At 45.5% G+C, this 13,996-nt stretch overlaps 1 protein-coding gene across 1 annotated transcript; it reads right to left on the bottom strand.

Annotated features, from left to right (window-relative positions):
• Positions 1 to 1,188: 1,188 nt before the first annotated feature.
• On the bottom strand, positions 1,189 to 9,944 carry SIX4 (SIX homeobox 4). The gene is made up of 3 exons (XM_021701520.1): positions 9,073 to 9,944; positions 5,656 to 6,344; positions 1,189 to 2,007 (listed from the first exon to the last, which is right to left on the bottom strand). Exons 1-3 carry the CDS (start codon positions 9,942 to 9,944, stop codon positions 1,211 to 1,213), a joined length of 2,358 nt encoding a protein of 785 aa, XP_021557195.1. The 3' UTR covers positions 1,189 to 1,210.
• Between the last annotated feature and the right edge of the window lie 4,052 nt (positions 9,945 to 13,996).

Here is a 13,996-nt window from a genome sequence, read left to right as displayed (position 1 = left end):
TAGTCTACAGAATTAATTTTACATGGTAATCTATGATTGTTATTTTCATTGTAATGAAGAGCATCAAATATAATCAGTTGTTCATCCATTTACATCATAAACATAATTATATAAGTGAAACTTACGTTCTTTAGACTTAAAGCAATTTTGTGGTGAAAATAACCCTGTTAGATAGAAAAGAGCCATCAGTGCTTTTGCTGACACTTCTGTACCTTAGTAAGAATAATTAAAAGGCCACAAGGCATAAAGGCACGTAGAATTCTATAGAAAACATATTTAAATGAATCAGAGAGTTGCTAAATAAAGAACAAGGATGTGAAAAGAAGTACCAAAATTCCAATATTGGGAGTTAGATTGCCTGTTTCAGTGTTATTAATATTGACCATAACAGACTGCTGATAAAAATCATTACTTTTAAAATCCTACAAAAAGTAAAACTTTGTTGGAAATAACTATGTTCACTTCCTGTTCAAGCAATAAAAATAAATTAAACAGTAAGAAAACATTTTTCTTTTCAGTTCATAGTGTCTGAAGTATAAGAGAAACATATACAGCATAAATAAAATTCACTGTAATTCCTCAAATCCTGGCTTATAAGACTAATATATTTACACTCATACTGAAGTTTATTTCAGAGTTTTTAGTGGAGTTGCAAACTTTCTCAGCCCCACTGGACTATTAGCAAGCACATTTGGAAATGTGTAGAGACAAACCAAGACTTTCACAAAAATGTTGAAAAACAGAAATGCATATATTCAAAAATAAACCCTTAGAATAGTGCGGAGTACCATTTATGCTTCTTAACCTCATCAATGCCCATGGAGTAAGAGTAAACAAAAATAACTGTATTGTTTCTAATGCCGATGTCAGGTGTATACAGTTTAAATTTAAAGAACGATAGAGTTCGATTTGACCTTAGAATTATATTAAGTCAACCAAATGATACACTTTGACTTGATATATTTCACCTTGTTCCTTTGTCTCCATCTATTTAAAAGAGAACATATGTGAACGAAAAAGCTGCAGCGATGCAGTTCTATTCCTGTATATTTAACTGTGATCTTCATGCAGATCAATCCAGTCTCCTGAATTCATTTACTCACAAAACTAGTGTTTCCCTGGAAATGGGAAAATGCTTTATGTCCTCAGGGCTCCGTGAAAAGATCTGCCTGCTGATGCCAGAAAAAAGAGAGAGAGAGGGAACTCAAGTTTATAAGTCTTGCATATCTTCATCCAATTGGACAGTTTGGAGCTTGGCAAGCTCTTTTTTGTCTGTTTCCAGGTCTTCACAGACAGTCTCGACCATGCCCTCTAGGACATACTTGGATTTTGAGTCCAGCATCATTAAGTTGCTTGTGGCTTTGCCCTCAGAATTTGTTAAGAAATTCTCTTTTATGTTAGCTACTGATTGCAGAACCAAACGATGTTCTCTGACAAAATCCTGGTGTACTGCTGGGGAAGGGTGACCCACCTGGTCTTCAGCTGTAGGAACAATTTCCCCAAGGGCAGCCTGGGTCATGGGGACTGACAACAGATCTTGACCAGTAATAAGGGAACAGTTCTGAAGAGTTGCATAGTTGGTGTTGCTGACAGATGTCACAGTAGATTTGCTTGCCACAGGTGCAGACATTGGCTGGCTATCAGCAATGTCAGGGTTTAGCTCGGTGGGATTTAGTAAGGTAGGGGGAGTCAGGGAAAAATGGTGAGTTGGGGATACATTAACTAATGAGGAGGCCAGTGGATGGAGGCCACTCCCCGAGATATTTTCAGAAGACAGGTTTGCATTTATTTGTGCATTCTGATTGACAGGCATCAACTGAGAAAATACCAGGCTCCTCTCCAAGCCCTCCTGTTTAACAGATCCTATAGTCTGGCCTGAATTAGGAACCGTGTATACCACTGCACTGGGAGCAAGAGAGCTCAAGAAAACCTTTCCTTGCTGGACTGTGGTGGACTCACTTGTAAATGTGCTCCCATCTGAAGTGCTTGAATTTACTGAAATATTACCTAAAAAAAATAAAGTACAGATTATCATTGATAGAACTGATAAGGAAAGAAAAAAAGATACTTTTTTACACACATGATTTTTCTCAGGTTCAGTAGAATCACCATCAGCACTTAAAACTACAGATTCCCAGGCTCTCCTCCTGAGAATCTGACTCAGTAAGTCCTAGAACAGGTGTATTTTAAACTCCCAAGTAAGTCTGATGACACAGTGGGAAGTGAGAACTACTGGTTTAGAAACCAAGTGTGAGAAAACCTTTTTTTCCAGGTTCTAATTTCCGTCAAGTTTCTGGTTCACTATTACCAACTCGATTTCTCTCAGTCAGTTGATAGTTGTAGCTAGCTCTGCCAGTTAGAACTAGAAAACACAAATGCAAAACAAAATGCCTTTGTTCAGGACAAGTTCAGTAATCGACATAAATGGATATGTAGAAAATCCCCATAAAATGAGTTGCCCTGGGGCCTGAAGTTAACCATATAAACCTGTACAGACAAGTTTCAAACTTTCACCAAACTAACCATAAAGTAATGTCAAATCAACAAAATATTCAATAGTTTTTTCTTTTGTTGTGCCAGTTCTGAATTTTCAGGGTTGCAGTGATAGGAAGAATTAATGATAATAATAAAATGTACTTCTAAAATTATAGATTAATGTAAATAACTAGAGCTAATGCTTCTTTAAAAGGTTTGTATTTTGAGGCTCTCACTATAATGGTCTACAGAGACCAGAAGTAGAAAAAGAAACCTAAGTGGAAAGCTGAGAAGATGTTCAAAATCAGGTAACTCAGACAATGGAGATGAATTAGACCCTTCCCCTCACTCCTATTATCAAGTAAAACCCTTTTCTTTTTGAGTCTTTACATAGGCACAGTAAAATGATGGTAATTATCTTGCCACTGAAAGGTGGACCTGAGGGAATTTTGTGACAGAATTAATCAGATGGGTTGTTTACCCTGATCTTGAATTAGATGTTCAGTAAACTATTATTTTGAGAAAACAGCTCAATATTAAAGGTAATTCACCTAAAACATTTCCCTTCTTGAATTAGAATAACTGTGATTATAGTACCACGTATATTGATAAATAAATAGGGCTGTTTATGTCTCCCAAACACTTTTTAAGCACCTTAAATGCAAAGGAATGTCTTTAAATGAAAAAAAAAAAGAAAGAAAGAAAGAAAGAAAACACTGTATTTAAGCTTTAAAAAAAATTTAACCACCAGAAAGTATTCTTCATGGAAATACTGGTGTTAATAAAAACATCTCTACATATGTTTGGATTCTTCCCTAACACAAATGTTTGTTCCAGGCCAAACAAATGAAAAGGCTTTTACTTGACTTCAACTTAAGTGTGCTTTAGAATTCTTGTTGGCTGCTAAACTGTAGCAAAATCATCTGAAATATTTATTTTGCTATGTGTTATGTATTCGTGAAACTATTTGCCTGTGTATATGCGAACAAAACGATTAGTTATTTTTTTCAGGGAACCATAAATAATATGACAGGACATTTTCCCCAACTGCTATTGAATATAAATAAAATATTTTTGAATGTGTAGAAATTATAACATATATGAATGAAGGAGGAAAAGCAGATGTGATCCAAAACTTGATATTTAAGTATAACTGCACTTGAATTATAAATTGGACAATAATTTCAAAATCAGTTAAAAAAATCCAAACGAAAAAGGACATAGGTGAAAAGCCTAACTTTGTAATGACAGTAAGGAAAAAAAACCCTTATTTTCTCAGATTATGAAGTGAGTAAAAGATGTAGAAACTCCGCATACAAATACTAACTATTGAAAGATAATCTACCTTGTCTACACATTTTAAGGCAAGTTTCAGTATCTGTTTTTGAGAAAGCCTGAATCCCCAAATGCTTTATTGAGAACAGCAGTCCATAATTACTATAAAGGAACATTGCTTCCTGGACCCATCTGGTTAAACTTACGCCTTTAATGCACCCAGTCTAAGGATTGACAGCTGTTATTTGATCTTAGCTATTTTAACCGAAAATGCTATTCTTATTCATATTAAATGTCCCATTTTAAAAATTAGCTATGGGGCACCTGGGTGGCTCAGTTGGTTAAGCGACTGCCTTCAGCTCAGGTCATGATCCTGGAGTCCCGGGATCGAGTCCCGCATCGAGTCCCGCATCGGGCTCCCTGCTCAGCAGGGAGTCTGCTTCTCCCTTGGACCCTCCCTGCTCTCGTGCTCTCTCTCTCGCTCTCTCTCTCAAATAACAAAATCTTAAAAAAAAATTAGCTTTAGTTTATAATACTTTTCTAGTAGCATATTTCTAGATTACATGTGAAAACTATTTCTGCTTTTCTTCTCCCCCAGTGTACATACCAGACTTTTTGCTCAAATCTGTTGTCTTTAAAATGTTATCTACTGTTTGGAAATTTCCTAAAGAGAGAAAAGGGGTTAGATCCACATTAAATTATTATAAAATGAAGCACTTTGACTTTCCTTGTGGTTTCCATATTTTTGCCTTAGGTTGGATAAAGACTTAACTTAATCCTTTCCAGAACTTGGAACAATGAAGAAATACATGGTGTGCTGCCGGAGTTTTGTGTTTTACTACCCTTTTACCTGAGAATTGATTTTATAGAATGAAATGTACTCAACAACATTTTTTCCATTAATGCCTCCTATAAACTGAAGTAGATCATAGTTGTGGAAGCAAAAAAAAGTTGTGCATAAATGGCTATTTTTTTGATAAAGCCATTTTACAGGAAGCTGATCTTTAAGGCAAACAATGACTTAATTTTGGCTTCGTAGAAATCTGGACATTCAGATTTGCTTGCAGGAAGGCAAACAGTCAGTGACATCCCCCACTCCTAATTTTAAGGGGCCATACCACCTCCACTGCCATTCTGACTATTCCTGTTTCTATATACAAAAAATGACACTGAGCCATCAGACTTGCTTCAAGTCAGTGAAGACGTGGCATATCAGCCTCAGGCTTCCCAAACTTCAGATCAGTGTCTGCTTTAGCATATTGCCTTTAGTAAAGCCACAAACATATATAATAAGGCTTACGGTTGCCTTCCTAAACAAACCCACACATTTAGGGGGCTAGTACACATGCAGAACCACAGACACCCAGTCACGTATTCCTCTGGTTTTCCTTTAGGTCTGTTAGTTTTAATTACAGGAGGAACATGAATCAAACACAACTGATCCAGTCTTTTTAGCCTGCCCTTCTAAAATACTTCTTGGTCAAACAGAAAATGCTTAGGTAAAGTGTACACATTCGTACCAACTGCCTTGACTAATTTTGTGTTCTTAGCAATCTTATTAATTTTTAATCTTAAAATGTCAAGCAATGGGTTATTTTGTAAGCACCAATTGACTTATCATATTTCTATAATTGTAGAACTGGCAAGATCTGCTATGACCTGTATTTTTCCATTCAGTCGTTAGGAAAATACGAGCCCATGTCCATGATGCCAGGGAACCAAACAAGCTGGATCTTACACGGGTGTTGTGAAGGAGGAGAGACAAATCAAGGCTATTCTGCAGTTGTGCCAGCCAACGAGGTACCTGAACGGTAACATCAATCTATAGCTCTCACCAAATGCGTCATTTACAGCGGCTGGCTAAAACATTCACTGGTGCGTGACGGTGCCGAATGAGACTTTTACCTTGTGAAGCTGCTACGGAAACAGAAGGCAGCTGCAGTGGAGAGAATCCAATGCTCCCATTAAGGAACTGGCTGTTTGTTCCTGAATTGGGGATCTGGACAATGCCATACTGGTTAATTTGCACTGGTGTAGTAAAAGTCACCACAGAGCCTCCATCCTGGGAAGCCACCGTTTGAATGCCTTCTCTTTTTACCTCAGTGCTGGGTATCAGCCCTGGGAATGACACGGGGACACTGGAGTTGTAAGAAGTGGTGGCTGCTGGGTTAGCTGAAGAACTCTGGAGGACTTTGAATTCCTTCACATCGTGGGAGGTAGACCCCAGTATGTCACTCATGGATATACCATTGCTCACAATGTTTGATGCCATTTTTGGTGGGTTCAACGACACTGTCTGTGTGTTTCCCACATTTAATCCATTAAGGATGACTCCGTTGGGTCCCTGAATGAAAGAATTACCATTAAGAAAGACAGGTGAAGTACTTGCAGGCACCAAGCTTCCATTCAACAAAACTCCAGAAGAGCTTAATGAGATCTTAGCATTTCCAATTTGTTGCATATATATGGGCTCCATGTGACTGGAAAGGCTGAGGTTAGTGACACTATCCGATGAACCGGAGAGTGGATGAGGAGACAAGTCCTCATGGCCCTTGCTGGATTCATCTTCAGTGCTGGGATTGCCATCTGACTCACTGCAGAGAGGGGGAAAACCAAGACATTCAGAAGGTCAGAGGGACGACATTCTACATAGTGCCATTTGTTTAGAAGTCCAGGCTCTAACCCCATTAAAGTCAGTATTTAAGGAAAGCAGAGCAGGAAGTTTTTAGTCCTGTTTAAGCTATGAGAACTTTCAGCAGATTCTGACCATCCAGAGAATGTGGGAAGATAAACTCTCCTATCCCAATCATTTTACCAATAATAAATGCAGGCAAAGTCCAGAGATCTGGAAGATGTAAATTCAACTAATAGGATTTACTATGAGAATTGTATACACATTTTTATAGCATTGAAGTTATTCCTTCCTGTTATATACGCTGCTACCTATGCTGCAGAAAAAAACTCCCTAGATGAGGTGGTCAGTCTTTCCTGTTTAGGAACTCCTTCCCCTCCCCTCAAAACCAATTCAGATTAGTGTGATCTTGGAGGTAAATGAAACTGCCAAAGGAGCAGGAGGTGGGAAGTGTTCAGTTTTGTTTGCCAGTTAGTTAACAAGAGATCATTTTCTCACCTGCTCCCAAACTTCTACTCCACCAGACTGACAACTCTCATTCAACAAAGTGGCTGTCCTTGATGTAGGAAAGGCACTTTCAACCCAAGAACTGTTATGTGCAGTCGCCTTTGAATCCAAAAGAAGCCATAGGGGCCTATTTAACATACACCATCCAGTGCCCTGGTGAGGTGGGAGGGAAAGGGTGTGGGTCACTCAGCAGCCTTGTAACCATCAGACCCCTTCCCCAGCACCCTCATTCCTTCTGCTCCAGACGGGGACTATGTTCCTCAGCTACCCGACTTTGGGGGAAATACCAAATCCGGGGAGGGGTAGTGGTGGGATTTCCCATTTGGTCTGAGGCTGGGCGGGGGAGAAAGGGGCAGTTAGTTGGCAGTTTGGAAGCGTGGTGTGACTTGGCCCCGGTAGAAGATCCACGTCCCTTGCAGTGCCCGGCGGTCGGTTCGCTTTCATGCGGAGGGGAGGGGATTACCCGGGCTTTGGGCTGCGGGGCCAGGAGCGCAGAAAGCGCTTTGATTTACGAGCTGAGGCTGAGCCGCCGTCGCCGTCTGCGAGGGTGACTCACCGGGGGTGCGGGTGGGAGGTAGATCCGGAGAGGGGCCTAAACCAGGCAACTGGGCCGGGGGGGGGGGGGGGGGGGGTGGGGGGGGGTACGCAAAGCCGGCAGAGTGTGGCTGGGGAGACGGGGAACGCGCCCAGCCGGGGAGTGGAGGCTGCAGGGCAGTTGGCCTGCGCGCCACGCCCGCTCCCCACCCCCTGCCTCGGGCCCTGAGGATTCCGACGGAGCTCCGAGCGACGGGATCCGCTGCCACAAGCTGGCGCGGGGTGACCGACGGGCCTCCTCTGGGTCTCCCCGCAGGTCTGCGGAAGGATGCACGCAGGTCGCAGTGCGCGTTTTGTTTTGATAATCGCGAGGCCCGGTCGGACACAGCGCCTCCCTCCCTGCCTTGGGCGAGGAGCGCCGGAGCCGTCGGGCCCCGGTGGGGGCGCAGGGGCAGGAGCGTCAAGGGCGGACCGCGGCGGACTCTGGAATGCGCCGGGCGATCGCTTTCGCTCGGCCCGGACGGGCTCCCTGGCGCCCAAGTTCCTTCTCTGGGCAGAACCTTCGAGCTGCTTTGGGTTCTTTCTGTCCTATGCCCGCGTGGCCGGAGACACCATCTCTTTAGGCGACCTTCTCCACAGTTCGCTCAACAATACACCAAATACACCCTCCAGGTGTCTGACTCGAAAGGACCGCACAAAAGAGGTGGAAAACCCATTTTCTACCAGTTGGGGCCCAAAACTCTGCCAGTCAAAAAGTTCAAACCCGCCAGGGTGGGCACTTTGGGAGGTGTGGAGCTGATAGCGCCCCCACCCCCAAATGCTGTCCCGGGAGGGAGCCAGGCAGGGTTCGGAGGCCGAGGAAGCAAGCCCCGCAGCCCCACTGCCCCGGCGGCGCTGAAACCCGATCCGAAGGAGCTCAGAATCAGGTTTCAAAACACGGCAGAGCCAGCCGCACCAACACCCCACGTTGCCGCGGCCGCGAAGGGAACCACAGCGCGCAGGGTGAATGATTAACTCTGTCACATAAAACCTCGACGTCCCCAGCCCCCCTTCTGAAACGCTAGCCCCCACCAACACCCTCATCCTTCCAGAGCGGCCAAGGCGACCTCCAGCGCAGGTTGGGGCGGGAGGGGAGGGCAGCCGAATCCGGCGGGGGGGGGGGGGGAGTGTCTAGGAGCGCGCGCACGCGCCCGGCCGGTGTGACCCGCTGGAGGTGCAGACCCCGGCCCGCGCTGGCAACCTTCGTGGGCCTCGGGCGGCAACCAGAGCTCCCTTTCCGGCGCCTACACACGCTCCTGCGCCCCGCCAGAACCCGAGAGAGAGTGGCAACTTCAAAGCCAGCGTGATGGGGGTGGGAAACTGGGCGGCGGTGACCAGCCGAGGTGGGGGCGGGGACTGAGACCTAGGCGGGCGACGAGAAACTTCTGGGGGGAGGAGGGGGAGGGTAAGGAGGGAGGTTCCCCCGCCTCTCACCACCGCCGCCCCCCCCGATCCTCTGGTCGGGGAGAGGTGGGGGGCGGGGAGAGGTGGGCAGCCGGACCAGGCTGGTGGGGAAGGTAAGCGCCATGTTTGCGAGCACTTGGAGGAAAAGAAAGCTGGGAAGGGGGTGGGGGAGAGGAAGGGGGAGGAGGAGGAAAGTTGGCGCTCACCTTTTGGACTGGGTCTCGGAGGGGTTCCGATCGCGCTGCCGGCGGTTCTTGAACCAGTTGCTGACCTGGGTGAGGGAGAGGCCGGTGATCTTGGCCAGGTGCCGCTTCTCGGCGGGCGAAGGGTAGCGATTCTGCTTGTAGAGCTCCTTGAGCGCGTTGCGCGACTTCTCCTTGAAACAATACACCGTCTCCTCGCCGTCCCAGATGGTGCGGGGCAGGGGGAATTTCCTGCGCAGCCGGTACTTGTCCACGGCGCCCAGTGGCCGGCCGCGGGCTCGCTCGGCCTCGGTGTAGCGCGCCTTGTACCAGAGCTGCTGCAGCAGCGGGTGGTTGGCCGACTCGAAGCTGTGGCTCTCGAGGATGCTGTAGAGCTCGGGGTAGATGCCCTGGTGGAAGGCCACCAGCGCCCGCGCCTTCAGCAGGCTCTCGTTGCCACGTAGCAGGTCGCTCTGGGGCAGCGACCACAGGAACCGGGCCAGGCGGTCCAGGTTGCCCCCCTGCTGCAGCGCCTCGCACACGCAGGCGACATGGTCGGGCGAGAAGGCCAGTGGGGTCTGCGCGGCGGCGGCGGCGGCGGCGGCGGCGGCGGCCGCGGCGTGGTGGTGCCTGCCCAGAAGTTCCGAGTGGAGTTGTACCTGATCCGCCGCCGCTGCCGCCACTGCCCCTTCCTCTCCGCTCACCCCTGCGGCGGCGGCCGTGGCGTCCCCCGGCTCCAGGGGGAAAGGGGCTGGAGCCGGGGGGCTCAGCCCCGCCGCCGCGCCCCCCGCCACTTCTCGGGGCGCCTCCTGCCCTTCCGAGGCGCTTTCCATCCCATTCTCCTGCTTGATGTCCGCCGCACTTGCAATCTGCCCGGTGGGGGAGGAAGAGGACATTTTTTGTTGTTTATTTTCCTCCCTCCCTCACTCCCTCGCACTCTTTTCCTCTTTCTTTCCCCCTCTCTTACTCCTCCTTCTTCGTCTCCCTCCCTCCTCCCCCCCTCCGGAAAGCCCACTCCCTCCCTCCCGGTTTCGGCTGGATCTGGCCGATCAGGTTTCCCCCCGGCCACGCAGTCACCATTAAGATAGCTGCTAGAGCAAAGTAGTGTAAAAGGATAGCTGCTTTCTGCCGTTCCCCCAACGTGACTCCTCGGGTTGCTGCATACTATATGGCACTGGCGGCCGGGCCGGGCCGGCCGCGCCACCTCATTGGCTATTTCACATTCAGAGGGAGGAGGAGACACGGTTTCTATCCCTGTCGATCACCCGCCTCCCACTCCACCCCTTGCCTTTCCCTCTCCCCCTGACCCCCAGGCACCTATACCTGAAGGGAAACACCGACATTCTTTTTAGGCCAGGCTCCTGGGCGGGAAATTACCTAATGGGGCCTGAAAACTGGACAACAGGCTCTTTCAAAGAGAGTCCTTAGGATGCCAGCGGGAATATTAATTGTGTGGCCTTAAGGTCCGGATGCTAAACTCTTAACAAAGAGACCACCGTCAAGCATCCAGATTCCAAAATTTCGAAGATGATTCAGAAGCTTCTCCATTTTCCTATTCCCCTTTACCTCCCTTTCCAAGATGTCTTCATCAAGGATTTTGTACTCAAAAGGGTTCAGAATAGAATGTCACTAGGGAATGTTCCGAGAGGAAAACATTTATGGTAAATCAAAAAGGGGAAAATACTTGAATATCTTAAAATAATAAACCTACAGAAGAGCCCACTGAAAAGACAAAAACAAGAAACCTCTAAAAGGCATTTAACCTTCACTCACCTGGAGGTCTGGCAACACAATAAAGTTGAACAGGGTGCAACTAAGCATACAGACTCTTTAATCAATGTGTTTATCTCAGTGAATAGGGTGGAAGAGATCTAAGCTTTAGATTATAATAAAGTATGAAAATTCAAGTGTTCTGTATGGACATTTTTTATGTAAGTGTATGACTAGTTCTCTGGAGGTGATATTCTTGGTAGAAACACCATTTCCAAGTGCAGGTGTCTTCCATGAGATCAATGTGGCATCAGCAGCCCTTTCAGCAGCATAGACAGATGGAAGACTGCCCTCTGGTTTGAGGTGAAATGCCTGGGGGTGGAGTCCGCTGCTGTTTGCAGTCATGTCTCTTTCATGGTTTGCATGAGGTCTTAACTCCAAAAAGGATGAACCCATGTCTGCTTCTCTGATTTCTGTGGGTCAGTTAGGTCCACCTGCTGGTATTCTTTCTCAAAATCCAACACTTTAATGACATCATCCTAACGTCATCCTTCAAGGTGGCTTTGTGTTGTTTCTGCTTCCCAGTTACCCGTAACTCCCTATTGCAGCATATTATAAAGCAGCTGTTTAGGTTACCTGCTGTCATGATCAACTTGGTGAGATTTTCTTTTTGGTGGACAGGCTCATTTCATTGCTGGCCAACCAAAATGTCATTTGATTTTGGACTTGCTTTTGTACTGGCCTAATGAAGCCAGCACTGAAATCTCTGGCAGATTTAAAATTCATAGTCATAGAAAAGACCACAGGCCTACACCCCATTGGAAATATGCAGCTAGGTATCCAGCTTTAGGACAATATCTGAGATTCATAACTTCCTTGAATTCTAAAAAAATATACTCTTTATTTTAGAATAATTTTGACTTACAGAAAAGTCACAGAAAGAGTAGAGAGAGTTCCCACCTACTGTTTACCTAGTTTTCCCTAATGTTGACATTTTACATTACAATGATACATTTGTCCAAACAAGTTAACATTGCTGCAATATTATTAACTAAACTGTTGACTTTATTTGGATTCACCAGTTTTTCCATTAATGTCTGTCTTCTATTTCATAATCCATTCCAGAATATGACATTGCATTTCATTCATTGAATTTTTAAAGCGTATTTATCAGAGCAAAGTAGATAGGAGGTAGTATGGTTTAGTGGAAAAAATGTGGACTTGGGGATCAGCTAGCTAGACGTAGTTTTAATCCTAGCTCTGCCATTTATTAGCCACTTGACCATAAAAGGTGGAAAAGATGGTTGTGAGGATTAAATGAGATAAGGTGTGCCAAAAAGGGCCTGGCAGGTAATTAATCTTTGTTAAATGTTTGTTATCTTCCTCCTGATAGTGCAAAGTAGGAAACTTTTCAATTGCATATATCTAATGAAAACTCATTTGGCTATATTATAGGGCAATCAAGTTCAGGTCATAGGACTCTTCTTCAGGCTTATTATCAATTAAATATAGTGCGTTTATTTGGAAGACCATGTATTGGGTTTCTGCATGTCTTCTGAGCATGTCTTTTGTCTCCAGAGCACCAAGTTCAACAAATCATATAGAAGCAGCAGTGGCCTTTTATGAATTTCCCCCCTGTAGCTACAGTGGTGTTGTATATAGCTCCAGGAGGAGATTCCTGTAGAACCAGAAGTGAAATGCAACACCCAGCTCTGGATTCCTTTAGCAGGCTGAGCCTCAGGCTCATTCTGGCAGCAATTCAAAGTGGGACCGAAAGTCCTCCACTTAAACTGGGTCAGCTCCTTTGGAATGGAACGCCAGACTTGAGGGTCCGTGGAGTTAATCTCAGAGCACTGGTTTACAAATGATTTGTAAAATTGTTGAATACTTCTACTTCCTACATCTGCCATGCTGTAAACACTTGAGTCTGCTGTCCTGATATGTAGTCTAAAGTGGTGTTATGATTTGGGAAAACAGAGTTGAGACTGGGATTGTGTGAGGATGAAAAACAACCTGCTAGTTTCTGGATCTTTTCCTTCCTGCCTGAAGATAGTGATGAGCGGATATGGAAATCTTTTGCCATTTTAGTGTATTGGAGAAAATCCGGCTCGGCACACATTTTTACTCTTTGCTTGAATGTATTTAATGGTGTTGACCACCAAGAGTAGAGATGTCCTTTTTCAAGGCTGACTTTGGCTGCCTTGATAGGGAAGTAGAGGGAAGGCCTATATTACTGTATGTTGGTGGGTTCTTTCCATTTCAGAAGCTCATGTACTGGTACTGTTAAGAAGTTAGGTTGTAAAGTAATCTCCCAGGTAGAGGGGGTGTTCTACTGTTATTTAGTGACCAACGGTTGATGATATGTAGTCAACATTTCTGAAGGATCATTCATTTGCCAAATATTTATTGAGTCCTGATTAAGTACAAGGTATTACACTAGGTACCGGATGATAGCAAGATGAATATTTTGGGGTCTCTGACCCTGAGGAGCTTAAAATCTGGTGGGAGAGATAAAACGCATCCATTAGGAAATACAGTAGAGGGGATGGGAGTAGGCATCTTGGGGACAGATTACGAAGGTCTTTGATGGAATGCTCAGCTTGCTGTGGTGTGGGGCACGGTAATGGTCTGTGTCCACAGTAGTCTGTGTGTAATATCATAGCCACAGTTGATTGGTACAGGGATGGACACTTTCCCCAAACCAAAACATTCAGAATCCTTGTCGGGGGTTTTTCAAATTTTAATGAAGAAAAAATTTAAGACTGGTAGAAGGAGCCTTGGATGTAATGCTTGGGAGTTCTCAGTAACCAAGCTATCTGCCTGTGGAGAATGCGGATGAGCAGTAGGTAGGAGGGAAGGTGACCTAGGGAGTCTCATGAGTGACAGTGGAGGGAGAAGATCCTGGCAGAGACTGAGTGCCAGGTTCTAATCATCTCCCGGGTGTAGCAGCACTCTTGCCTTTTTGTGGTGATATGGATTTCCCTAGGAGCCAGAAACCCCCCTTGAACTGGACTCAGCAAAAATGTGAATTTATCAGAATCTGATACCAAACAAGGTGAAAAGCTGGAATGCAACTGGTGGGAATTTAAAAGACCTGTTGTCCCATGTCACTTGCCTCTTGTCTCTAGTCAAGTTAGTTTTTGTCTTTCAAAGGGCTTTCCCCAGGAAGTTGGAACTAGGGCTCCCAGTAGTTCTCAACTCACATTTCCTAGCTTCATTAAAGGGGTTCTGCTGCTTT

The sequence above is a fragment of the Neomonachus schauinslandi genome, chromosome 9 (assembly GCF_002201575.2).
Source record: "Neomonachus schauinslandi chromosome 9, ASM220157v2, whole genome shotgun sequence".
Taxonomy (NCBI): domain Eukaryota; kingdom Metazoa; phylum Chordata; class Mammalia; order Carnivora; family Phocidae; genus Neomonachus; species Neomonachus schauinslandi.
This window is presented reverse-complemented; position numbering and strand designations above follow the sequence as displayed.

Bases quoted from the DNA above. Each gene is read 5' to 3' on its own strand.
- SIX4 (XM_021701520.1), bottom strand. From the start codon at position 9,944: ATGTCCTCTTCCTCCCCCACCGGGCAGATTGCAAGTGCGGCGGACATC. The intron at 6,345-9,072 runs GTGAGCGCCAAC...CCCTCTCTGCAG, and splicing joins TCCGAGACCCAGTCCAAAAG to TGAGTCAGATGGCAATCCCA. The intron at 2,008-5,655 runs GTAAAAGTCTCA...TATTTTTTTTAG, and splicing joins TTCCGTAGCAGCTTCACAAG to GTAATATTTCAGTAAATTCA.